Below are 25,174 nucleotides of genomic sequence, written 5' to 3'. Positions count from 1 at the left end.
ACTGATACAAGTCGCTCTGGAGTTCCTCGCTATCGTCCTGCGATCTGATTGCCCGGCATAGCTTTGTGTCGTCTGCAAACTTAATGATCTCACTGGATATTCCGTCTTCCAGGTCATTGATATAAATATTAAATAGGATCGGCCCAAGTACCGAGCCCTGGGGCACACTACTAGTCACTTTCTCCCAGTCTGAGAACTTCCCATTTATGCCCACTCTCTGCTTTCTGTTTTCCAGCCATTTGCCTATCCACCTTTGTATATCTCCCTCTATTCCATGGCTTTGTAGTTTCCTGAGAAGTTTTTCATGTGGAACTTTGTCAAACGCTTTCTGGAAGTCCAAATATATTATGTCCACCAGCATTCCACTATCAATTTGCTTGTTCACGGTCTCAAAAAATTGAAGTAAATTTGTTAAACATGATTTCCCTTTCCTGAACCCATGATGACTGGGTTTCAGCAAGTCGTGTGTATCTAAGTGCCGGACTATGCTATCCTTTTTTTTTTCCAATTCTTTATTCATTTTCATATCTCATAACAAGTATACAATAATCATTCAATATTCATACAATTCACTTGTATACTTCATATAATATTAAATCTTATATTATCCCCACTCCCCCCTTCCCTTCCACACATATCAACATTTTATTTGAATCTCACACATTATACCCTCCCAATCCCATATCATATTATTCTTCTATATTAAAAAAAAAGTGTCTAATCATTCGAATATTCAATCAATGGCCCCCAAATTTTTTAAAACTTGTTATAATTTCCTTTTTGCATAGCAAGAATTTGTTCCATTTTATAAATATAACATATAGAATTCCACCAAAAAGTATAGTTAAGTCTTGTATAATCTTTCCAATTTCTAGTTATATTCTGAATGTGCTTCAACCATCTTTCCAGGGACAGACGTAAGGCTCACAGGTCTGTAGTTGCCCGGTTCTCCTCTCGATCCTTTTTTGAAAATTGGCATGACGTTCGCTATCTTCCAGTCGTCTGGTATCTGTCCAGTTCTGATTGTCAGATTGGCAAGTTTTTGCAATAACTCTCCGATTTCAACCTTCAATTCCTTTAAGACTCTCGGGTGAATTCCATCCAGTCCAGGGGATTTGTCACTTTTAAGTTTGTCGATCTGGTAGTATATCTGGTCCAACTCCACTTCAACTGTGGTGAGGCTGTCTTCTATTACTCCACTAAACACTTTCACTGCTTCTGGTATTTTTGCGGTATCCTCCTCCGTAAAGACGGACGCAAAGAAGGAATTTAGTTTGTCTGCAATTTGTTTATCTTCCTTGATGTACCCTTTTCTTCCCTGGTCGTCCAGGGGTCCCACCGCCTCTTTTGCGGGGTTTTTCCCTTTCACGTATCTAAAGAAGGGCTTGAAGTTTTTGGCCTCTTGCGTTATTTTTTCCTCATAGTCCTTTTTGGCATCCCTCACCGCCTTGTGACATTTCTTCTGATCATCTTTATGTTTTTTCCATGCTTCAGTTGTTTTCATGTGTTTCCATTTTTTGAAAGAGTCCTTCTTTTCTTTTATGGCTTCCCTCACCTGTCTGGTAAGCCATGCCGGTTCTTCCTTACCTTTTGTTCTCCCTTCTTTGGAAATCCTCGGAATGTGGAGATTTTGTGCTTCTGTGATAGTATTTTTCAGTAGGGACCATGCCTGGTCTACCGTTTCAAGTTTGTCCACCTTTTTCTTGAGTCGTTGTTTCACCATGGCTCTCATGCGATCGTATTTGCCCTTTTTAAAGTTTAAGGTTGTGGTTAAGGTTTTGGCACGTTTTCTATTCCCGATGTCAAGCTTAAAGTTGATCACATTGTGATCGCTCGTCCCCAGTGGTACCGTAACTTCTACTTCTTTTGTCGGTCCCACAAGGCCATTTAGTACCAAGTCCAGGGTGGCTTTGCCTCTTGTCGGCTCTTTTACCATTTGTTCCAGGAAGCAATCCCCTAGCGCCTCCAGGAACTTGGCCTCCTTGCCGCAGTTGGAGGTTCCTAGTTTCCAGTCTATCCTCGGGAAATTGAAGTCTCCCAATATTATTACATTGCCCGTCTTGCATTCTTGTTTGATTTCCTCTATCATTTCTGAGTCAGTTTCCTCCGCCTATCCTGGGGGACGATAGTAAAGGCCAATTTTCGTGTCTGCGCTGTTTTGGCCAGGAATCTTGATCCAGAGGGACTCCAGCTTCTCTTTCGTTTCCGTCGTAGCCACTCCAACAGATTCTACTCCTTCCTGAACATATAGGGCAATACCTCCACCTTTCTGCCCTATTCGATCTCTTCTATATAGTTTGTATCCCTGTAGTACTGTGTCCCATTTGTTTTCTTCATTCCACCATGTTTCTGTTATGCCAATGATTTCCAACTTATCATGTCTTGCTATTGTCTCTAGTTTCCCCATTTTGTTTCCTAGACTTCTAGCATTCGTATACATACATTTGAGTTCTCTTCGTGTTACCTTTTTGGACTTTCTACTCTTTGCTGTCCCTACTGTTTCTTTCACGGTATCCTTAACCGCTCCAGTGTTGTCTCCCTTGTTTGCCATGCGGTCATCCCCTCCTGTGTCTGAGTTGTCCTTTCCTGCCTTGTCTTCCTTATTTGCTGTGAGGTCGTCCCCTCCTGTGTATGAGTAGTAGCCCATGGTTCCTTCATTGGGGCATCCTGTCGTCCGTGCCATCGATTGGTGGTCGACTGTCAGCTTTCCCCTATTTATTAGTTTAAAGCCTTCTCGATGGCCTTCTTCATGTTGCCTGCCAATACTCTTGCTCCTTCCTTGTTGAGGTGTAGTCCATCTTTTCTGTAGTACTTGCTTTTTCCCCAGTACGCCGTCCAGTTGAGCACGAAGTCAAAGCCTTCTTCTTCGCACTATCGTCTCATCCAGGCGTTAATAGCTTGCAATTCCCCTTGTCTCTTTCCATCCGCTCTTGGTACTGGGAGGATCTCGGAGAAGGCCACCTTCACCTCCCTGATCTTCAGCTATCTTCCAAGTGAGCAGAGCTGGCCCTTCATCTCTTCCCTGTCATACTTCCGTCGCTCTTTCTTGATAGGCGCCTAAGTTTCAATTATTGCTGATTAAAAAGCTTCTATGAGAGCTATAATTTGATGATATAATAAGTAATGTTAAAGTATAAAATGATTGTATTTTGTGTTATACTTATTTTGAGTTTAAAAATGAATAAAGATTTATATATAAAAAAAAAAGCTTAATTGAGCTTGATATTCAATTTAGATAGGTACCTAGATAGATGGGCACCTCCATAATAGGTGCCTAACATTAGGTGCCGGTTACACAATTTGGGCCCATATGCTCAGAGGGCCCTACCCCTCTAACACAATCCCTCCCAACTCCTCCCCCAAACAGCAGTGCTGTCTCCATTCTAACCCTTCCTAAACAGCAGTAGTCCCAACCTTCCTAATCCACTCTAGCAGCTGTGCTCTTCCTCCTTTCTAACCCCCCTTCCCACTCCCACTCTTTGTAGGACTACCCTGGGCCTACTTTTAGAAGCTTTAGAGTCCCAAAGGCAAGAGAAATGCCACTTGTCCCTACCTATTCCAAGTTTATTGTAAATTTAAACGCTTATCAAAATACTAAGCTTATTGCAGCAATAAAATAGGGGTAAAAACAGAATTAAAAACAACAGTATTAAACAGATGAAATATACTCAGACGAACAAGACACAAAGTAAATGTAATAAAAACAAAAAGGATAGGTGGGAAAACTACATAAATATAGAAAAGAGAACATATATGGGAAAAAAAACAAAAGGACTAAGGGGTTCAATAAAAAAAAGAATAGTAGTAAAGCATCAATGAATAAGAAGCTTTTTAAAGTTCCTTTAAATTTATCTAATTTCTGCTCTGCCCAAAGATAAGTGGGTAATGTGTTCCAGAGTGTGGGTGTGGTAACGGAGAATAATGTTGTTCTACAGGTATTTATTATTTTTAAAGAAGGAACCTTTAGTAGATGTTGTCCAGAGGATCTTAAGGACCTATTAGATTCAAAAGATATTAGATTTTTATCGAGGAATGCTGGTTCTTTAGTTTTGAGGGTTTTGAATATTAAAAGGGCAATCTTATAAGTTATCCTTTTTGGACTGGAAGCCAATGGGCTTTTTTCAAAAGAAGGGTAACGTGTTCGTATTTTCCAGAGTTTGTAATCACTTTAATGGCAGTATTTTGTACTAACTGTAAGCGCCTGATATCTTTCTGACAGATTCCCTGATATAAGGAGTTACAGTAATCTATTTTCAAGATGGGTTCCAGGATTTTTGCCAGAGATCTAATCATTCTAAGTCTGTAAAAGCAGCTTCTTACCACAGAACCCATTTGTGAACAAAAGCTGAGTCGGTTGTCTATAGTTACACCTAAGATTTTAATAATTTCGACAGATTTGATTGGAATGTTATTAATACATATTGGAGATGTAATTTGAACATTATCTTTTCATAAAAAAAGAGACTATTGGTTTTAGGAATATAGATAACATATTTGTTTTTAACCAATCGTTAATACGGTCAAGTTTCAAATTTATAGCAAAGACTGCTATTAGATGGATCAACGGGATGTATGATTTGGAAATCATCTACATATGCTGTAAAACTAAATGATGGGCATAATGTTAATAAAGGGGCCATGTAGATATTGAACAGCAACGGAGAAAGAATGGATCCTTGAGGAATTCCAAAGTTATTTGTATAGGTGTCTGAAGAGGTGTTATTGAAAATAACTCTGGAAGAACGATCAGTGAAGTAGGAAAGAAACCAATCCAAGACTTGCTCGGTGATGCCAATTGAGGCTAGTCTTTTAAGGAGAAGATGATGATCAATGGTATCAAAGGCAGCTGCAAGATCTAGTGAGATCAGGATAATAGATTTATGTTGGTCTAGGAAATATTGTATAGAGGTTGTTAAGCCTATCAAAGAATGCTCAGTAGAGTGGTGCTGACAAAATCCTGTTTGGTTTGGATGGATAATTTTAGTTTTATTGACGAAATCAGAAAGTTGATTAAATACAATTTTTTCTGTTAATTTAGCTAAAAATGGTAGATTTGCATTAGGTCTATAATTGTAGCATTCTGAATTGCTCTCTTTCTAATTTTTTAAGATCGGGAAGATAGTAGAATGTTTCCAAATATTAGGTAAAGTTGATGTTTGCAAACTACTACATATGAATTTGTGACTATATGGACCAAATATAGAAAATAATTTTTTAAGAATAAATGGGGGAATACTCTCAGATTTACCTCCTTTAGCGTTGAGAGATTGGATCGTATGTTGAACATCTTTAAGAGAAGGTAGAGTAAAGCGCACACAAGTGGAGCGAAAAGAGACGTTTCCTAATTATTCTTCTTGACATACGGGAGTATTTTTGCTGTAAACGATCATTTTGGATATTGCTGATTTTTTCTTGGAAAAAATCTGCGAGATTTTGGGCTGTAAGGGAGTTATCGGATGAGATATAAGAAGAAAAAAATAAAAAAAATTAAATTGAATCAGGTTGGGCAGACTGGATGGACCATTCGGGTCTTTATCTGTCGTCATCTACTATGTTACTATGAGTATGCTTGTATTGTGTGAGTTTTTTTAACATTGCAAATAGGGCAGCTGAGTTCTTAGCTTTATTTATGCATTCAGAGTAAAAAATTTTCTTTGTAGCATTTAAAGCGGCTTTATAGAAATGTGAATGTTCTTCATATTGTGATGCTAACCTCAAAATGACTGCTGCATTCTCTAGAAGCCTTGCAGTACTCTGAAGCACTTTCAAGGGTATGGGCTCAAAGGCTCAGTACTTTGATTGCTACAGCAAGCCTAGAAGCATAGCAGCAGTAATGGTGGCATAAGGGAGGAAGAGAGATTTGAAGAATTTCCAAGCACACTTGGATACATTGCCTAGCCACATTATATCTTATGAAATCCAGAAGGAAGCTCTCTTTGGCACAACGCAAGTACAATAATGAGCAACAGCAGTAAATCTGAGAGACTAAAATCATACTCCACCTATCCTGGCTTATAAGTGAGCTATATACAAAAAATAATAGAAAAATAAATATTTTGCTAAACTTTCTATTGGGAAGAGATTCATATCTCATTAGATAACTTAAGAGAATATGAAAAACAAAATCTCATACCTTCAAGGGGAGAACACTCTAACTTTGATTATCTCCTCCATAGGGTTTCCAGACGTCCGAATTGCCCCAGACATGTTCTCCTTTTGAGGACATGTCTGGGGGTCCAGCTGGGTTTTGAAAAGCTGTGTCGAGCAGGGAGGATGTCCACGCACGTGCGTGACATCATCCCATAGTGTCCACGATGCATGGACATCCTTCTCGCCCGACAAGAACAGGCAGAGGGGTAGGGCTTGGGCGGAATGGGGGTGGGATTAGGGTGGAGATGGGCAGAACTAGGTGGGACGGAGGGGGGGCAGGGATAGGGGGTCCGGATTTCCCAAAAGGAAAATCTGACAACCTATTTCTCCATTAATGAAGCCAAATCATATCATAGGATTTAATAGGTCCAGAAACTCAAAGAAGTGGAAAAAAAAACCCCTCCAAAACAGTGTTTCCATTAATTTACGGTACTTACTACAGAAGTCAGACTTACCAGCCTATAATTACGTACTTCTTCCTTACTTCCACTTTTGTGGAGAGGGACCACATCCGCACTTCTCCAGTCCTCCGGTACCACTCCCGACTCTAGAGACTCACTGAAAAGGTCAGTCGGTGGAGCCACCACAACTTCCCTAAGTTCCTTCAGCACCCTCAGATTTGGCCCCATCACTTTTACTTTTATTATAGCTAGCTTCTCACAAACACAACCCTCATGTTTGTCTTCTGTGGTCCCGCTCCCAATGTTTCAGCCATGAACACAGAACAGAAATATTTCTTAAGCAATTCAGCCTTTATCAGCTTCTACATATTCCTCCCTTTCACCTTCGAGTCTCACAATGCCACTTTTGCACTTCTTCCTATCACTAATACTGTATATCTAAAAAATATCTTGTCTTCCTGTTTTACTGTTTCAGCTATTTTTTCCTTCCATTTGCATCTTTGCTTTCCTGACTACATGATCAGCCTCTCTTAACTTTTCCAGATATTTTTGCCTGTCTTCCTGTTTCTGTGATCTTTTGTAGTTTATGAAAGCTAACCTCTTATTCCTTACCTTCACAGCTACTATTTTTGAGAACCAAAGTGGCTTTCTTTTCCTCTTATTGTTACTTACTTGCATCACAAAAAGGATTGTCACTCTTACAATTACTCCTTTTAGTTTTGCCCACTGCATTTCCACTCCTTCCAGATGTTTCCATCCAATTTCTTGACGTAATCCCCTATCTGAACAGTTTTATTAACGTCTAGAACCTTTGCTTTTCAATGCGCTCTCTCTATACCCATCTTAATATTAAACCGCACCATGCAGTGATCACTGGATGCCAGATGATCACCCACTGTAACATCAGAAACACTATCTCAGTTTGTAAGCACTAAGTCCAGTATGACCCCCATCCCACGTGGGATCCATTACCAACTGCTGGAACAGTTCTCCTTGTAAAGAATCCAGGATCTCCCTAATTCCAGAAGACCCCACAATAGGGATACCCCAATCAACATCCGGTATGTTAAAATCACCTATTAGAAAAACTTCCCATTTTTAGATATATTCTGAATATCTACTATTAAATCTCTGTCCACTTCTTTTGTCTGTGAATAACTTATGTGCACGACAGAAGAGTGGGACTTGGGTGCGACTGTATGTGTTGTCTCCCTGTCTCATCCAAATTAGTAATCCACAGCTATAAATATATACAACCATCTCCTCCTCTTTTCTTTCTGTACTTATAGCTTTATGTTCCCTTTTCTTGAATTTATTGTAGTTCTACCTACTCTCCCTACTGTTTAATAGTAAGTCTGTCTTTATCCATGTAATCTGTTTTTTATGTCGTTTTATTTTTTTGTACACCCCCATATTTTCTTGTACATCACCTAGAATCCATGATAGGAGATTAAACAAATTCTTTTTTTTTTTTTGTAATTATATATTTATTGAATTTTTCAATATAATCAAGCATAAACTTGTACAGAAAGGAAATTCAGCAAGATATTAATATAAAAGTAAACAATATAAAAAGATATTAAATATAAGCATAAATTTCAACTCAAGTTCTCAAAAGGGATCCAAGGTGGATAATAGGCGATTAAAGAAAATTACATTTACAAAAGTAGTAACTAGTTGAATGAGGTTAATGCACCCTTTCTTATGCTGAGCACTCATATTCCATCTTTCTCCAGACATGAAGTTGAGAGAAAGGTTGTCACTTGAGATGGCTCAAAGAAAACAAATTTATGTGAACGATAATTAATTACACATTTACATGGATGTCGCAAGTAAAAGGTCGCCCTCAAGGCTATAACACCAGGTTTCCTTAGCAAGAATTCACATCTCCTTCTCTGCGTATCCCTAGCCAAATCTGGGAACATCTGAATTTTACAATCTAAAAATTATTTTTGTTTATTTTTAAAGAAAAGTCTCAACAACCAGTTTTTATCTGGCTCGAGAGCTACTGTTAAAAGTAAAGTTGCTAGGGTTACTAATTCTTTATCAGATATTTCCAAAATATTAGATATATTCATTAAATCATTCATTAAATCCAATTTCCGTTGCTGTTGTTGATCCTGGATTTTGTTTGGAAGATAGTAGACCTGTGTAAATGGTGGTAATGAGTCTTCAGAAAGCTCCAATATTTCCATCATATAGCGTTTCAACATTTCCCTAGGGGCTATCATAGAAACCCTGGGGAAATTAATCAATCTAAGATTATTATTACGAGAAAAATTTTCCATTGCCTCCATCTTCCTTCTTAAGTTAGTATTGTCTTTAATTAATGTCTCAGTAATTTGCTTGGAGACTTTTAATTCCTGGTGGACATTCTGTACTGAAGTCTTAGAGTCCTCAATTTAGAGTCCTAAATTTTTAATCTCAGTTTCATGATCATTAAGTTTCCTTTCCAGTTGTTGTAATTGCGGATTTATAGATCTTGCCAAATTGGCTATAAGATCCCACAGAGAATCCAATGTTACCTCCCGGAGCTTCTCAATTTGAAAAGAATGTAAATTTAATTTGAATAGCTCACCCTCTGGCAACATGTCTCGTCCAACTGTCTGTCGGGCTCGTTTATTCTCCACGCTCAGATTCCTCTGCTCCAGCAAGGAATCTGGCAACACAGTCCCCCTCTCATTCTCCTTAGCCTCCGGGAGGAGGTGACCTCCGACCTCCGGAAGTACCTCCACTCGCGGGGAACTGAGGGTGTGAGGGAGGTGCTCTCACATCGGGGCTCAGCGATGTCTCCAACCCCATGGAGAACGGCACAGATGCACCTCCACCGTGCGTCTCCTGCAGGGGACTCCCCGATGATATCGGCGTGCCCTGCATTCTCCTCACCAGCTCTTCGATGTTGCCGAAGACGACCGTTCTGGAGCGCTGCGAGGCTCTAGTAGCGATTCGTCCTCTCCTCTTCGGCATTGCTCAAAACAGGTAAAAAATGTAGCGAACTAAGTAAATTCGAAGGAGCTTCAGGGAGAGTGTAGCTCAGACAACCTTACATGCGGCCATCTTGGATCCGAGAAATGACCAACTGATCATTCTTATAAGAGCCACATCAAATCCTGGGTGTTAGGCTGAGGTATACTGCGGTGTGCTCTTGGAACAGGTCTCTTGTCTCCATTCTGTCTCCTCTGCTCCTATGTGGGTTGGTTCAGTGGCTGCCTCCGATTAAACTAATTCTTAATAAAACTTGAATCTTAAGGTGGCCAAACAGGTTGAAAAGATGACTGTGAAACCTAGAAGGATGCTAGAGTACATAAGGTGAGGTATGGCCAGTAGGAAAAAGGAGGTATTGATGCCCTTGTATAAGACTCTGGTGAGACCTCATTTAGAATATTGTGTACAATTCTGGAAACAGCACCTTCAAAAAGATATAAAAAAGATGGAGTTGGTCCAGAGGAAGATTACTAAAATGGTGTGTGGTCTTCAACATAAGGCATATGGAGACAGACTTAAAGATCTCAATATGTATACTTAGAGAAAAGATGGGAGACGGAAGATATGATAGAGACGTTTAAATACCTATGTGGCATAAATGCACGAGTCAAGTCTCTTTCATTTGAAAAGAAACTCTGAAAAGTTAAGGGGTGATAGACTCAGGATTAATCTAAGGAAATACTTCTTTTTACAGAAAGGGTCATAGATGCGTAGAACAGTCTCTCGGAAGGGGTGGTGGAAACAGAGACTCTGTGAATTCAAGAAAGCGTGGGATATGCATGGATCTCTTAGAGAGAGGAAGAGATAATGGTTACTGTGGATGGGCAGACTGGAAGGGCCATTTGACCTTTATTTGCCATCATGTTTCTATTGTTTCCACAATGAGAACAGTGTTGGGCTACTCTATAGAGGCTAACATCCCAATAATTAATAAACATGGGCCTAGAATCCAATCAACTCCTCAAATTCAAAGCCATGACTAAAGTCTAGTCCATTTATACAGCCTAATGTGGTAGCAAAAGCAGTTCTCTCCCTGTTTAAGAAAGACAGTCATATACCCAAGCTCTCTTCAGGATGACCAACTAAGAAACAACTCCTCAATCCTTCTCATTTTAAAAAATCTACTTTTTTCAGAGAAAGGGAAAAAAAATCCTGCAATGAAATAGAGAGGATAGGGAATAGACTCCTCTGAACAGTTCCCTCAGCTGCAGTCAAAAAAGTCTCTCTCTTTTATTTAATAAAAGCAGAAGGCACTAAAAGGGCAACTTCCAACTTGCCCAGGAGCTGTTCTCCAGAATCAGTTCAGGAGCTGTCCAGTCCACCCATCACTATTTACTGTATACAGAGAAATACTGAGGTTCTAAAGCTGCATGGTGCCCTTTAGGGGCCGAGCACACAACGTTTTCAGTCTCTGTCTCCTTACTACTACTACTTATTTCTATAGCACTACCAGATGTACGCAGCACTGTACAGAGTCACAAAGAAGAAGAAAACAATCGCTGCTCGAAAGAGCTTATAATCTAAACAGCCAAGACAGACAAACAGGATGTCATGGAAACAGTTAAGGGGAACGGTTAATCAACTGTCTGGGTTAGAGGGCAGAGGAGTAGGGTTAAGGATTGAAGGCTATATCAAAAAGGTGGGTTTTCAGTCTGCTTTTAAACAAGGGCAGAGAGATCCAAGATGGCGATGGGAGAGAGATCCAAGATGGCGACGGAGTGAGTCACCCTTGAAAGCTGCTCCTGCTTGGCTTTGGCGATTTCTATTTCATTTAAAATTTTTTACCTTAACTATGCCTAAGCGCAGAGGCAAACAGAGAGGCATTCTTCCAGCCTCATCTGGTACTTCAACGGCGAGACAGGTGGCAATTACAGCGTATGCCACACCGGCTGGATCAGGCACATCCGCTGACCGAGGGGGGCAGACCTCAGTCTTGGAGAGCGAGATTTCGCTTAGCTCTATGGGTCCTGGAGCTCCTCCGCGGCCTGGGAGGATGTCGGGGACGCCGTCGGCAGCGCAGGAGGTGCCGGAGACGAGTTCTCCGTTGACGCTGCTGAACTCACCCCTGACCCCGGAAGTATTCCACGGCTTGCCGACTCTCTTGCAGTCGACAATGGAGAATGGAGGAGCAGTTGCTGGTGAGGAAGCAGGGACAGAGGAGCAGCGAGCTAATGGGGTAATCCCCGGAATATCTTTGCCCCCTCCTCTAGTAAGACCTGAAGTCATCGATATGGAAGCAATCTGGAGTGGACTTGAATCAATACATAAGGTATGCTCTCAACTTTTTTCTTCAACACAGAATACTAATTTACAAGTTAAAACTTGGAAGAGAAACTCCAAAAGCAGTCCAATAGAACGGACAATTTGGAAAAATCAGTGTCAGAAATAAAGGCTTTTATGAATTTACATTTGAAGGAAAAGTCTTTGCTGGTTAGAAAAATGGAAAATGCAAATAGAAATTTAAATCTTAGACTGTTGAACTTTCCGGTATCCAAATTTCAAACTCCAAGAGACTTATTTAATTCCTTCTTACAATCAGTGTTGAAATTTCCTGAAAATAATATGCCACCGCTCCAAAAGCTATACTATTTGAATATTCCCAAAGAAGAGAAAAGCAAAGGGACTGTATCAGGAGACTTGGATCTCACTGGTATGCTGGAAACATCAATTCAAGAAGAAATAATTGTTAGAGCAACTTTACTGGTAACCTTTGTTTTTCTTCAGGATAAAGAGGCAGTTCTCCGTTTATTCTATAGGACTGAGAATGCAGAATTTCACGGTTCCAAAGTTTCAATATTCCCTGATGTATCAAAATTGACGCAAGCCAGACGGAAGAAATTCCTGGCCTATCGACAGTTAACTTTGAATATGGGAGCAACCTTTCAGTTACGCTTTCCCTGCAAATGCTGTCTTACCTACCAGAATGTTAGATATATATTTTATGACCCTGACCAATTAAATTTCTTTTTAGAGGGTAAGACGGCGTCTAGAGCTCCAGATCCTTCCATACAGTCCTCTATCCAGACAGATGGTTAAATCCAACCGCACTCTGTAATTTGCATGAGTTTTTCTTTTCTTTTAGATCCAACTTCCCTTGGAGGTGATGGACTCTCTCTTCAATATGTGGCCTCTGATTAGTCATATATGTGGAATTATTATATATAATTTAATATAATTATTTTCTTTTTCAATTGTTAATTTCTTTAGATTGTTGTTAAACAATTTGTGAAAAATTATAAATAAATAAATTTAAAAAAAATAAACAAGGGAAGGGACTTGGCAGACGCACTCAGGTAATTTATTCCAGGCATAGGGGGCAGCTAGTTTAGGAATTTTACACTGTACGGAACAGATTTGTTTGAGAGTGGGATTAAAGGGTGGGCAGGAACGATAGGTATTGTGAACTACTTTGCGTGTTAAAGGAAAGTAATATATAAGTGTGATCAAATAAATAATATACAACTGAAAATGGATTTTACATTGTTCTTAATATATTTTTAAAGTTTAAGTTTAAAGTTTAATTTATTTAATATGTACCTTAATTTTGTAACCTGTTTAGGACATTGGGGTTTGTTTGTTTTTATAGAAAATGAATACATTTTTAATAAATGAAAGTTTCAGTTAAATTTGCTGTATGTTTTAGTAAGTATGAAATTTCCTTTACAGTCTCAATCCAATTTAATTATTTTTAACCATTAAAGACAATGTTAAAGTACTTAATAATTAATCTAGGGATAATTTAGATAAGACAAAAGCAGAAAGTCTACACTGCATTTGAATGTGCTGAGCAAGACAGTTTAAACTTAGACAGGGTTCAAAGATAACACCAAATCCATAAGTGATGATAAGAAACCTGTTCTAGAAATGTGAGAAAAAAAATACTATTCCATTATTAATGAGAAACCCAGCAACAGTGTAACAAAAATAGATTGTATGGATTTTTTTTTTTTTTTTGCATCATTCTTGAGCAGACATTAGAAGATTCTGATGGCGTACCCTCCCTAGTTGTTTCATTGTGATTCTAATTAACTCAGGGCAGGCTGCACCATTTTTTTTACCAGTATCCCAGGTAGGCATCACAGTGATACAAATAAACAGAGAGTTTGTGGAAAATGTTTAAAACCATAGCATGTTCTAGTACTGTACAATATGTACAGTTTTTTAACATTTTAGAACACTAGAGCGATAAGAGATCTTCATCTTGTCTGTGTCCCTTGACTAGATTTTACACTCCAAAAAGCATGAACAAATCTCTTCAGTGTTATCTGTAAAGGACTACAAAAATGATAGTAAAAGTAACATCTATATTTTGAAAAATATAGCTACCGTAGTAATTTCACAATGCTAACTATAAGAAATAAGCTTCTTTTGCAGTCAGGGATTTTTATTTTCATGTTTCCTACTCGTAAAGGATTTAGTACTGCACACATAAGATAACACCTATGATGCTGTTGAGGGCAGGTAAGTAGGCCTCTGGCTGAGCATTCCTGGGACTACACCTCCCAATAGCCTCTTTTTTAATGTTACTTCCTTGAACTATGATTTCCAGTAACCCCTTTCCAACTCACTATCTAGGTGCAAAGTCCATAGCACATTGCACCTAATTTTCAAAAGGAAAAGAGAATGCCTACTTTCCCTTTGAAAACTATCCACTGGCATTTTGCAATTGTTTCTTTGTGTGGGTGAAACTTCAATGAAAAATAAAAGATGTTGCTCTGAAAGTTCAACTTATGTGCATAATGTTCTGCCCCGACCCACATGCCGAGAGAGAGGTTTTCAAGGATAGTAACAAAAATGTTAATTACGCTGAAGAATAAATGTTATTGGGGAATTTTTTTTTTCATTTGTATGTTTTAAATTATTCAATATTGTTTTATCTGATTTACAATTGTAATTCCCTTGGTATTATGGAATGAGGCAAGATAGAAAAGTATTGGTAAATAAAATAAATACACAGTTGAGAATATTTCCTTGGAGTTATGTTGAGAGCATGTGTGCAATTTTCAGACAGTTTATCAACCTGGATAGACAGACTGTTTTAAAAATTGCCCTCTTAACCCTTTATTTGGCATTGTTGCTCAGAAGCAACATGTGTTTCTATGGCTCTTATGGGAGATCAACCCAAAGAAGCTGACCCAGTGACTCCACTGTAGAGAAATATGAGCAAAGCAAAAGACTCTGTGGAGAGTTGAAGTTCCTGATATAGACTTTATTGTTAATACAACTTGATAAGTCATGAAAAAACATACATATGGGACCTAATTTACTAGAGACATGGGACCCAACACGGTCTGTGTTTCAACAAAGATGTCTTCTTCAGGGGTCCCTGTGATCCATAAAACAAAACTCGTGGATTATCTACTTATCTGTATACTCTGCATGTTTATGCAGTAGACGGATCAGTAGATAATCCACGAGTTTTGTTTTATGGACCATAGGGACCCCTGAAGAAGACATCTTTGTCAAAAAACGGACCGTGTTGGGCCCCACGTTTCTAGTGGATTGGGTCCCTTATGTATATTTTTTTGTGGATTATCAAGTTGTATTAACAATAAAGTCTACATCAGGAACTTCACCTCTCCACACAGTCTTATGGGAGATCTGCATCTCCAAATGCCTGTTATCTTGGCACTGTTGGTCTTGTTCAACATCTTTACGTAAAGCAGCCATTTCACCATCTGCCACTTAAAGGGTTAAACAAGATATCACTCCTTACACAGATCAGTTTCTGCTCCAGTAGTACATACATGCCAAGATTAGTACTTCCCTAACGAGACAAAGTAGCTTGTGCACGATCTGACTTAACTGACATTATGGTTAAGACTCTTTCTTACCACACTCAGTTGGCTAAAAGGTCAATGCCTTTATTTAAAACAAGAATTTATGCAACTATGGCATACTATTTTGTCTAAATAAAAATTACATTCTTTCTCTTTAGTGATCCAAAAAACTGGAAGTAGCTAGAGAGAAAAACATTCTTTTATTCTCCTAATATTCCCATGGCCTCACCAGGCATATCTCTTCCTGCTCCATAGAACTTATAAATCCATTCAAAACAACAAAATCTATAGGAATCATTTAACTATTCCACAAACATTCTTAACCCTTTCAGGACCAAGGGACATATTTGTCCCATAACTTTAAAATCCTATAAATTTTGATTGGGATAGTCTACAGTTCTAAATTTGATATGTACGGATTCCATATGATACTGCCTTTATGTAAACAAATTGGTTCCGACATTCATTCATTAGCGTCGTTGCCAGATTGACGAGAAGATTCACTTGCCACACTGTCCATAAGCCAGAAGTGTGATTTTTTTTAAAAAAAATAATGATATTTCACAAAAAAAATCAAATTTTTTGGCATCTGCAAGCCCTTTTTACCATAAAAATGTCGTCAAAACCACAAAAATTGGCCTACGATCCTTATGGTCCTGAAAGGGTTAAAGGAGAAGAGTAAGAAAGGGAAGATTTGGAATTTTAAAGCAACCTCAAAAAGATGGCTTTTTAGGCGTTACTTGAATATAGCCAAAAAGAACAAGATGCACACCTGTTAAATCCTTCTTAGACTGATACGAACATAGTCACTGCACTTACTGTCCAAAGAACTTTTTAATCTGCTCCTGACAGTGCTCCAGATATCCTCCTCCATGCAAGGTGGAGTTGGAAACCAGTAGCAGCCGCTTCTGCACCCCCATGTTCGTGACTTTCCTCTCTCAACCCTAGAAACAATCTGAGCGCGTTACTATTGCTGGGTACGGCCACTAGTACAGACAAAATCACCGCAGCCTTTCCTCAGCAAGTGGCAGAAGTGCTGAGATTTGCAGATTTGGCAACACACAGTGGACCGAGGACAAAGTTCCGGTTCACGATGCTACCAAACTAGGATACTTTACAACTGCTGCTCCTGGCAAGTGGGTGGGGGGAGATAACGGAATCATAGATACAGCCTTCAGCCTGTTACTCTCTTCCGCACCGTTAAAAGGCACGAGGGATTAAAATTGGGTTGTTTTCTATTAAGCAAAGATAATCCCCTTTTTATCACTTGACCAGGACATTGCTAATATTCACTGTTTCGCTTCTCTTGTTAGTCTTTCTGCAACACAATTCAATATGGAATTAGGACAACTATTAAGGAACACAAGGCGGAAGGGAACACTGCCGCGGGAAACGCCTTGCCACGCTTTCAAAAAGGCAACCTGTCTCTACGGGCGCCGCGCAGGGTCAAATCGCTCAATCTGTTTCTGCGTGGCCACCTACACGGGAGAATTCGGTTGTCTACCGCTCTAGCCTGTGAGGGGCGTGGCGTCGGCGTGCGCCCTCTGCTATTGTTGACACGGACTCACACACACTCCTCCGCCCGCAGGCTGACCAGTCACTGCCTGAGCTGTCGATCGCCAGCAGACGTGGAGGGCCTCTGCTGCTGGTTGACGCTGGGCAGCGGGTGAGCGGATTGACGGAGGGGCGAGTGTGCTGTCTTTTCGTTCTTCCCCAGTATGCAGAAGTGACACTTTTCTTCGCAGAGGAGCGGATAGAGATATCTGGAGATCAGGGTGGGAACATGTTAGACTTCGTAATTTTCGCCATCACTTTCTTGCTGCTGCTGATCGGGGCCGTGTTGTACCTGTACCCGGTGAGTGCTAGCATGGGGTGCAAAAGCCGACACAAGTTATAAATTCCTTGTTGACAAAGTGAAAGAGTTTCTTGATATTGATGCAGGGCCAATGCAAGGGCACCCTAGGGGGAACTTATGAACACAAGAATAGCCTTTCTGGGTCAGACCAATGCACCCCCTCTCTTAATTAGCTTTAAATTTCTAGAACTAACCCCCCTCCCCTCCCCCCCCCCTCCACACACACACACTTCCCAATTCAGATATGTCAAGTTACCCAGTTCCAAGCTGGAGACTTTTGGGACAGTCCTGGCTTTCTACTCAAAGCAGTGGGATCCCTAGTGCCTGATTCTGCCCATTGAAATCAGTGTTGTAAATCACATAATGCAACAGGATGGGGTGATTAGAAATCCAGGACTGTGTGAAAATCTCTAGTCTAGAAAACACCCTCCAGGGATTCAAGACAAAGTTAGACAAGTTCCTGCTGAACCAGAACGTACTCAGATAGGGCTAGTCTCAGTTAGGGTGCTGGTCTTTGACTAGAGGGCCGCCGCATGAGTGGAGTGCTGGGCACGATGGACCGCTGGTCTGACCCAGCAGCGATTCTTATGTATCCATTGACTTTTCTGCAGATTTTGATCATTAAAATTGATCATCCCAATGCCATAGTTCCTAGAACAGACATGTTAAACTCTGGCCCGCGGTGTAATAAAACTTGGCCCACCAGACAATTATAAATATACACTTAAGCTGGCCCGCCAACAGACTTTTTTTTTTAACCCAGTCAAGTACAAGTGCTGCATCAGCTGTAGGTTCATGCGGCTTCCTGGTCTCACATTAAAGCAACCTGCTGAGGATTGCTGGTCAGCTTTAGCGATCCTAGCAGGCTGCTGTAGCCTCAGCAGCACGTTCCCTCTGCTGTGGTCCCATATGTCGGAGGAGGGGGTGGGCCGCAGCAGAGAGAATGTGCTGCGGAGGCTGATAGCAGCCTGCTAGGATCACTACTGACCGGCGATCCTCTGCAGGCTGCTTTAATGTGAGACCGGGATGGAGGGAGGGAAGGAACAGAGGGGCAAATCTCAGGCCAAAAGGAAAGATGCCAGATCTCTGGGGGAGGGAAGGGAAAGGGAAGGGAAGGAGACCTTGGCAAGCAAGTTATCAGAAGACAACCAGAGCCTGGGACCACAACATGATTTGAATAATGACCAGACAACAAAAGGTAAAAAAAATAATTTTATTTTCTGTTTTGTGATTACAATATGTCAGATTTGAAATGTGTATCCTGCCAGAGCTGGTGTTAGACAGCAGGCATGAATTAGGACCTAAAAGAGAGAGGAAAAGTATTTTTTTATTTATTTTGTTTACATTATAGAGCCAGCATGGGGTTGGAAAGGTTGTAACCCTATACTTCTTTTTTTTTAGTTCATTAATTTTATTGAATATTATAAGTAATATACAGAAAGCAGTTCAAATACATAAAAATTGAATAAGAAATAGTGATTTAGAAACAAAAGAAACCATAATTGCTGTTATTTGCATATAGTAGATTAGTAAGAAGAATTCAGAGTATTTGAAACTGCTAAGAAAAGAAATAGAAAGGATAGAAAAGCAGAGAAGATGAATTGAAATAAAAAAAGAAAAAAGAGAGATAAAGAAAGAGAGAGAGAAAGAGAGAGAGGCAGAAGTGTCTACAAGGCAGAATGAACATATGAATCTAAGAATGACCAAGGTGATTTATTTCGCACCAAATTTGTAGATAAACGAGATATCGTGTTCTTTTCATATGCATATGATTCGAATTTGTGGTACATGCTTAAGGAGTTCCACCAAAAGGTGTAGTCTAGTAGTGTGGGTGACTTCCAATTTTTCAAAATGTGCATAAGAGCTGTCACAATCATGGTGTCAATAAGTTTAGGAGGACAGTTTGATAGTGCGAAACAAGGGTGTTGAGAACGAAGGATTATAATGTCTATGGAAATAGCTTCTGAACATTTGGTAATAGATTTTATGGTGTCCCAGATACGAGTCCAAAAGGAATGAACCATAGTGCAGTGAAGAAGCATGTGATCAAGAGTTCCAGGCTCTTTCAAACAGTTCCAACAGGTAGGGTCTTGTTTCAGTTTCGCTTTCCACATTCGAAATGGAGTCCATACTGCATTCCACATAACAAAGAACATTGATTGCGAAACTCTTGAGGATAATAGAGGGCGATTTGTAGATGACCAGAAGAGTTCCCAATCTATTTCAGAAAGCGTGGTCTTTAGGATAGAGCCCCAATGGTTCATGGATTGAGGTGTAAAGGTGAAGGTGTGATCTCTTAAGATGCTATAAAAAAGAGATATCGCCCTACCTTTCAGTAAAGCCAAAGTAGACCAGTGACGAGTAGTTTGTTGAGAGGTCATAAAGTCAGGGCGCATTTGTACATTAGCTAGTATTTCAGTAAGCGTAAGCCATTGGGGATATATAGAGGATGGGAGTGAGTTTACAGAACAAAAAGTATCAAATGGGATAAATGAAGTGGAGGAGATCAATTGATGAACAAACCACACCCCTGCCCGTTGCCACCTCTTCCATGAAAGGGATCTACCCTTATTTTGAATTTTAGAATTATTCCAAAGGGACATAAGTGGGCCTTCAGCAACAGAGATCTCAGCCGCTGCATCTAATAGTTGAAAAGCATGTTGCGTTGCACTCAACAAAGAATATTTTCTCAAGTGTCTAGGTATCGACACTGTAAGGAAGCAAGAGATGTGTAGTGGTGCACATAAAAAGCATTCCATTTCAAACCATGCTGGTTTATCCTGTGGATATGAGTCAACAATCCAGTGAGCTCCGTATTTGGCTAAGGAGGCGATGTAGTAATAATAAAAATCAGGTAAATTTAAGCCACCATTAATCTTAGAGGCCTTCAGCTTGGCGAGAGCAATACGAGGTTTTTTCTTGTTCCAAATAAATTCAGTAATTTTCATATTAAGCCAATGAAAGAATGATTTATGGCAGAGAAGGGGAAGCATAGATAGAGTATAATTAATTTGTGGGGCTAAGGTCATTTTAATAGAGGCTATTCTACCCCACCAGGACAAATAAAGCGGGGACCAACGAGATGTAGTACTTGAAACTAAGTTTTTGATTTTAGATATATTGAGATCCTGAGCAAGTAATGGGTCTTTATGTATTAAAATCCCTAAATATTTTACAGCTCCCTGTGACCATGGAAAAGGAAAATGAGCTAGATCTGAGGAGGAAATGTGATCATTTAGCGGAAAAATCTCTGATTTCTCCCAATTAACAGAATATCCAGATATTTGAGAGTATTGAGATACGATGTGGATAAAATGAGGTAAAGAGATAAGAGGATTTTTTAGAAAGAGAAGAATATCGTCAGCGTAAGCTGCTAGTTTAATCTCTCGATTGGACGACGGAATACCTTTAATTAAGGAACATTGTCTGATAGCTGTCAATAGAGGTTCCAATGCTAAATCAAATAATAATGGTGAAAGAGGACAGCCTTGACGGGTACCTCTATGGAGGGAAAATCTATTAGAGAGAGAGTTGTTAACCCTATACTTCTAATAAGACTAAGGGGTCCTTTTATTATGCGCATTTAGCACACGCTAAATCAGTTAGCATGCCTTAATAAAAGGACCCCTAAGTATCTTAATAAAAGATTTGGCCCGCAACTTAGCCTATGTTTTAGATTTCGGCCCCTTATGTGATTGAGTTTGACACTCCTGTCCTAGAAGAATCTTATTAAAAAAACATATACAGTTTTGGTTTGCGAACATAATTCGTTCCAGAAGCATGCTCATATATCAAAGCGAATTTCCCCAAAGAAAATAATGGAAACTCGGATGATTTGTTCCATATCCCAAAAACTTTAATAGAAAATACAGTACTGTATGTACTTGTATTGCAAAATCTCACTCATTTCAAACAGTCACTACACTGCGGGTGAATTGGGCGTGATGTCTTTTATTGTGTTCAGCCACGCTCAGCGTGAGATATGACTATGTTGTGTGTGCTTGAACTGCGGGTGCATGTATTATGTTCAGACATGATGTGCCGTGCATATATTGTGCATATTTGATGTGATACATGTATGTATGCTTGTACTGCAAGACAAAGCTCGTTTATCAAGTTAAAATTTAAGAAAATGTTTTGCTCATATTGCAAAACACTCGTAAACTACGTTACTTGCTATCCAAGGTTTGACTATATTTAGACATCTGGAGGAGCATAATAAAAAAAAAAAATCTAAGTCTTTTTTTGGCCTAAGTCCTCTTAAGGCACTAGTCGCACAGTCAGCAGTAGAAAGATATCCATTCTTGGAAAAAAACATCTAAAATGTTGCTTTTTTTCGAGAATGGCCTACTTCTATATCTAGGCATTTAATCACCCAGACCGCCACTACGTTTATACTTATAACATATTCCCGACCAAAAATTTGCCCAAGTCCCAACACCCAAAACAAGACCTTTTAGGCGTAGGAGGGGCCAGTCCTTCGCCTAACACCACAATTCTCTAATCGGCGTGTGTCATAAATACTAGTTAGAGAATCAGGGAATCTGTCCCCCATTCCGCAAAGATCGTCGGCAGGAGAGATGCCCAATCCCTCCTGCCAGACACCCCCATGAACCCCAAAAACATTGCCAGAAGGAGGGATGTCCAGTCCCTCCTGCCAGACACCTCCCACCCCCTGAAAGGTAGGCAGCTACTGGACCCCCCGTCCAGCCAGATCCCCCTACCTTTTTCATTTGGCTGGATGGACGGATGCTTCCTCCAGCTGACCCACCTTCACCCAAATGGTGGATCTTCCCGGTGCATCATGGGATTTACCGTAGAGGGGCCTAAGGGATCTGGCCAATCGAAATCTTTAGCCAGTCTCCCAGTGCATTATAAGATGTGCTGGGAGTGGCCTAAGATTCCAATTGGCCAGATCCCTTAGGCCACTCCTGTGGGGGTGTGGCCTAAGGGATCTGGCCAATCCCATAATGCACTGGGAAGGGGAAGGCCAGCTATTTGAGTGAAGGCAGGCCTGCCGGATGGACAGAGGAAGCATCCAGCCGGCCAACTAAAAAAAGGTAGGGGGGTCTGCCTGGGCTGGGCTAGGGGGGGTCCGACTGGGCTAGGGGATGGGGGTCCAGTGGCCGTCTTTCTTTTGGGGGGTGTCTGGTAGAAGGGACTGGGCATCCCTCTTGCTGATGAATTTTCATGGGGGGAGGTTTTCAGCAGGGAGACTGGCCATTCCTCCTGCCAGCGATGCTTTCGGGGTTCATGAAGGGTGTCCGGCAGGAGGGTCTGGGCATCATTCCTGCTGGCAATCTTTGCTGGGTTCATGAGGGGTGTCTGGCAGGAGCAATTTTTGCAGGGTTCGTGGAGGGTGTTCAGAAGAAGGGATTGGGCATTCCTCCTGCCAGCGATCTTTGTGGGGTTCATGGGGGATTTCTGGCAGGAGGGATTGGGCATCCCTCCTGCCGGTAGTCTTCGTGGGGGGGGAATGGGTTGCCTGGGCCGCTAAACTGATCGTGGCTGGGAGATCCCTTGCTGCGATCAGCTCAGCGGCAACCTGATGCAGCACTTATACCTGTTTTGACTTTGTCTAAGTCACAACGCATAAGTTCCTTCCAGGCAACCTCGTAAAACTTTAGATTATCACTGCAAGACGACTAAGTCTAGGTCAGCCCACATCCTGCCCACTTCCCACCCTAACCACTTCTCCAAAACCATCCCTTTGAGCCTAAAAAGTCTCTGAATACTTCCAAAAACCAGTTTTATTTATCGGCACATGGATGACCTGTATTTTAGGGCTGAGCTGAGCTAACACATTACTGTTCAATGAAGACATATCGTTCAGCAGTGGATTCAGTAAAGTGGTATGTGGTGAATACAGCTCATTGATCTTATCAGGAAGAGAAGCAGCTATTTGAACAATTGAAAAACACTTATTGGTGGACTTCTATGGGAAAACGAGAAGGCGCGGGTTTTTTTGATATGTGTGAAGTGTTTGTAATATTAAATTTAGTTCAAATAATATTTTATGAATGATTAAATGATTTGAAAATAAAAATATGTGTATGTAATAGCTTCTTTTAAATTAAGATAATGAATATGCATGAGACATATTTGCATGCTTGTCTCCTCCATTATAGTCAAATTTCTCTCATGCATATTCATTAAGGATATCCTGAAACCCTGATTGGCTGGGGGTTCCCCAGGACAGGATTGAAAACCACTGCTTTATTGCACCAGGTACAAGCTTAGATTGTAAGCCCTCCAGGGACAGGGAAATACCTATTGCACCTGACATTCTACCTTCCTCAACTGAGATTTTATATAATTATGTGCTTTAATCTATGCTGCCCTGCCAGCTCTTTAATTAAGTATGATTCATCCGGTTTCATAGAACATTTATTTTTTTTCATGTTGTAGGCTTCTAGACAGGCTTCAGGCATTCCAGGCTTGACCCCAGCAGAGGAAAAGTAAGTAGTTAAATTGCTTCCAGATTTTTTTTTTTTTTTTAAGATTTATTAACTCCTTTTCATGAAGAGATTCACCCAAAATGGTTTACAATTCATTAAACAGTAATCAGGTACTATTAAATATGTAAAATTAGTTTTTCATTGTACTGTTCTATGAGCCCCTTTTAAAAATACTATATATGTATATGTATTTTTCCTCAGGGATGGAAACATTCAGGATATTGTGAACAGTGGCAGCCTGCATGAATTCCTGGTGAATTTGCATGAGAGGTTTGGACCAGTCGCATCTTTCTGGTTTGGACAACGACTTGTGGTTAGCTTGGGTTCCGTTGAGCTCCTAAAACAGCACATTAACCCAAACCGGACATGTAGGTTTTATTTTGTTCTGGATTTTGCTAATTTTTTAACTGAGCTGGAATTTGAAATAGTTAGTATAATAGCCAGTGCAAACTATAACATGTCTTAGGCCAATGTTCTCAAACCTGTCCTAGGGAATCACCAGCCAGTTAAGTTTTCAGTATATCCCTAATGAATATGCATGAGACGGATTTGCATAAAATGGAGATGGCATGCATGCAAATCTGTGTCATGCTTATTCATTAGGAATATCCTGAAAACCCGACTGGCTGATGATCCCCCAAGTTTGAGAACTACTGCCCTAGGCAAACCTTCAGCTTTGTGCCTCCTCCAATTATCTTTTAGGCTCCTGTGATCCTCAAAAAATCAAAATCACTCCAACACTACTCCTCCCATCTCGGTAAACGGGCTGTTTTGAAAAATGATGAACTGTAAAAAAAGAAACAAAAAATGAATCTGGTATAAAGCAATGCATCTCAACCCAGTCCTGGGGGCACACCCAGCGAGTCAGGTTTATCCCCAGTGAATATGCATGAGAGTCATTTGCATGCACCACCTCCTTGGTATACAAATTTATCTTATGCATACTCGTTGAGGATGTCATGAAACCTTAGGACTGGGTTGAGAAACCCTACTATAAACTTGGGTGAAAACTGCCTACCTTCCCTATTGGTAAAATACCTCCTGCTATTTCTTTGCATTTAAGTCACTTAACCTTCCATTGCCCGAGGTAGAAAAAAAACCTAAACCAACTTGGACTGTTAGCCCACTAGGGACAGAGAAAAGTACTTGCATATAATGTGTACAGGGCTACATACATCTAGCAGCACTATAGAAATAATAAGTAGTAGTAGAAGTTTGTGTGAATTTCAGGACCTCTTGTTTTGCTTGGATTCCAGCTACTCTTTATTGCCTTCCAGAAACTGCTACTTGATGAATTGCCTGGCCCTACGTATTGTTTGGGTCAGCCCTGAGTAGTACTAAATAACTGGATTCTTAGTTCAATGCTATTTATTTTTTATGAGCGAAGGTAGCAAAAATGGAACATTCTCCTGCTCCTCCTCACAGCTTCAACCATAGTTTGGGGACCTCCATGTCTGTATAATATAGTCAGTAACTAAAATCATGACAATTACTTCTGAGATGCCCAGAAAAGGCTGTCCAGCATTTCTGTAATATATATAGGCC

General features: G+C 40.3%; 2 protein-coding genes across 3 annotated transcripts in view; one reads left to right on the top strand and one right to left on the bottom strand.

Annotated features, from left to right (window-relative positions):
• The window catches only part of LOC117360703 (alpha-aspartyl dipeptidase-like), a 71,744-nt gene extending 54,992 nt beyond the window's left edge, over positions 1-16,752 (bottom strand). Inside the window, exon 1 of one of the 2 annotated variants that reach the window (XM_033944937.1) lies at positions 16,136-16,752. In XM_033944937.1, coding sequence (XP_033800828.1) covers positions 16,136-16,236 — 101 coding nt within the window. In that variant the 5' untranslated portion in view covers positions 16,237-16,752. The remainder of the gene's footprint in view (positions 1-16,135) is intronic. The other variant, XM_033944935.1, reaches the window with a different exon arrangement.
• Positions 16,753-16,882: 130 nt separating this feature from the next.
• LOC117360702 (cytochrome P450 20A1) overlaps positions 16,883-25,174 on the top strand; it is a 105,250-nt gene continuing 96,958 nt past the window's right edge. Inside the window, exons 1-3 of the mRNA XM_033944934.1 lie at positions 16,883-17,171; positions 23,580-23,629; positions 23,831-23,997. Coding sequence (XP_033800825.1) covers positions 17,100-17,171; positions 23,580-23,629; positions 23,831-23,997 — 289 coding nt within the window. The 5' untranslated portion in view covers positions 16,883-17,099. The remainder of the gene's footprint in view (positions 17,172-23,579; positions 23,630-23,830; positions 23,998-25,174) is intronic.

This window comes from Geotrypetes seraphini, chromosome 5 (genome assembly GCF_902459505.1).
Source record: "Geotrypetes seraphini chromosome 5, aGeoSer1.1, whole genome shotgun sequence".
Lineage (NCBI taxonomy): Eukaryota > Metazoa > Chordata > Amphibia > Gymnophiona > Dermophiidae > Geotrypetes > Geotrypetes seraphini.
The sequence above is the reverse complement of the archived record's forward strand: the minus strand, read 5'-3'. Positions and strand labels throughout refer to the sequence as shown.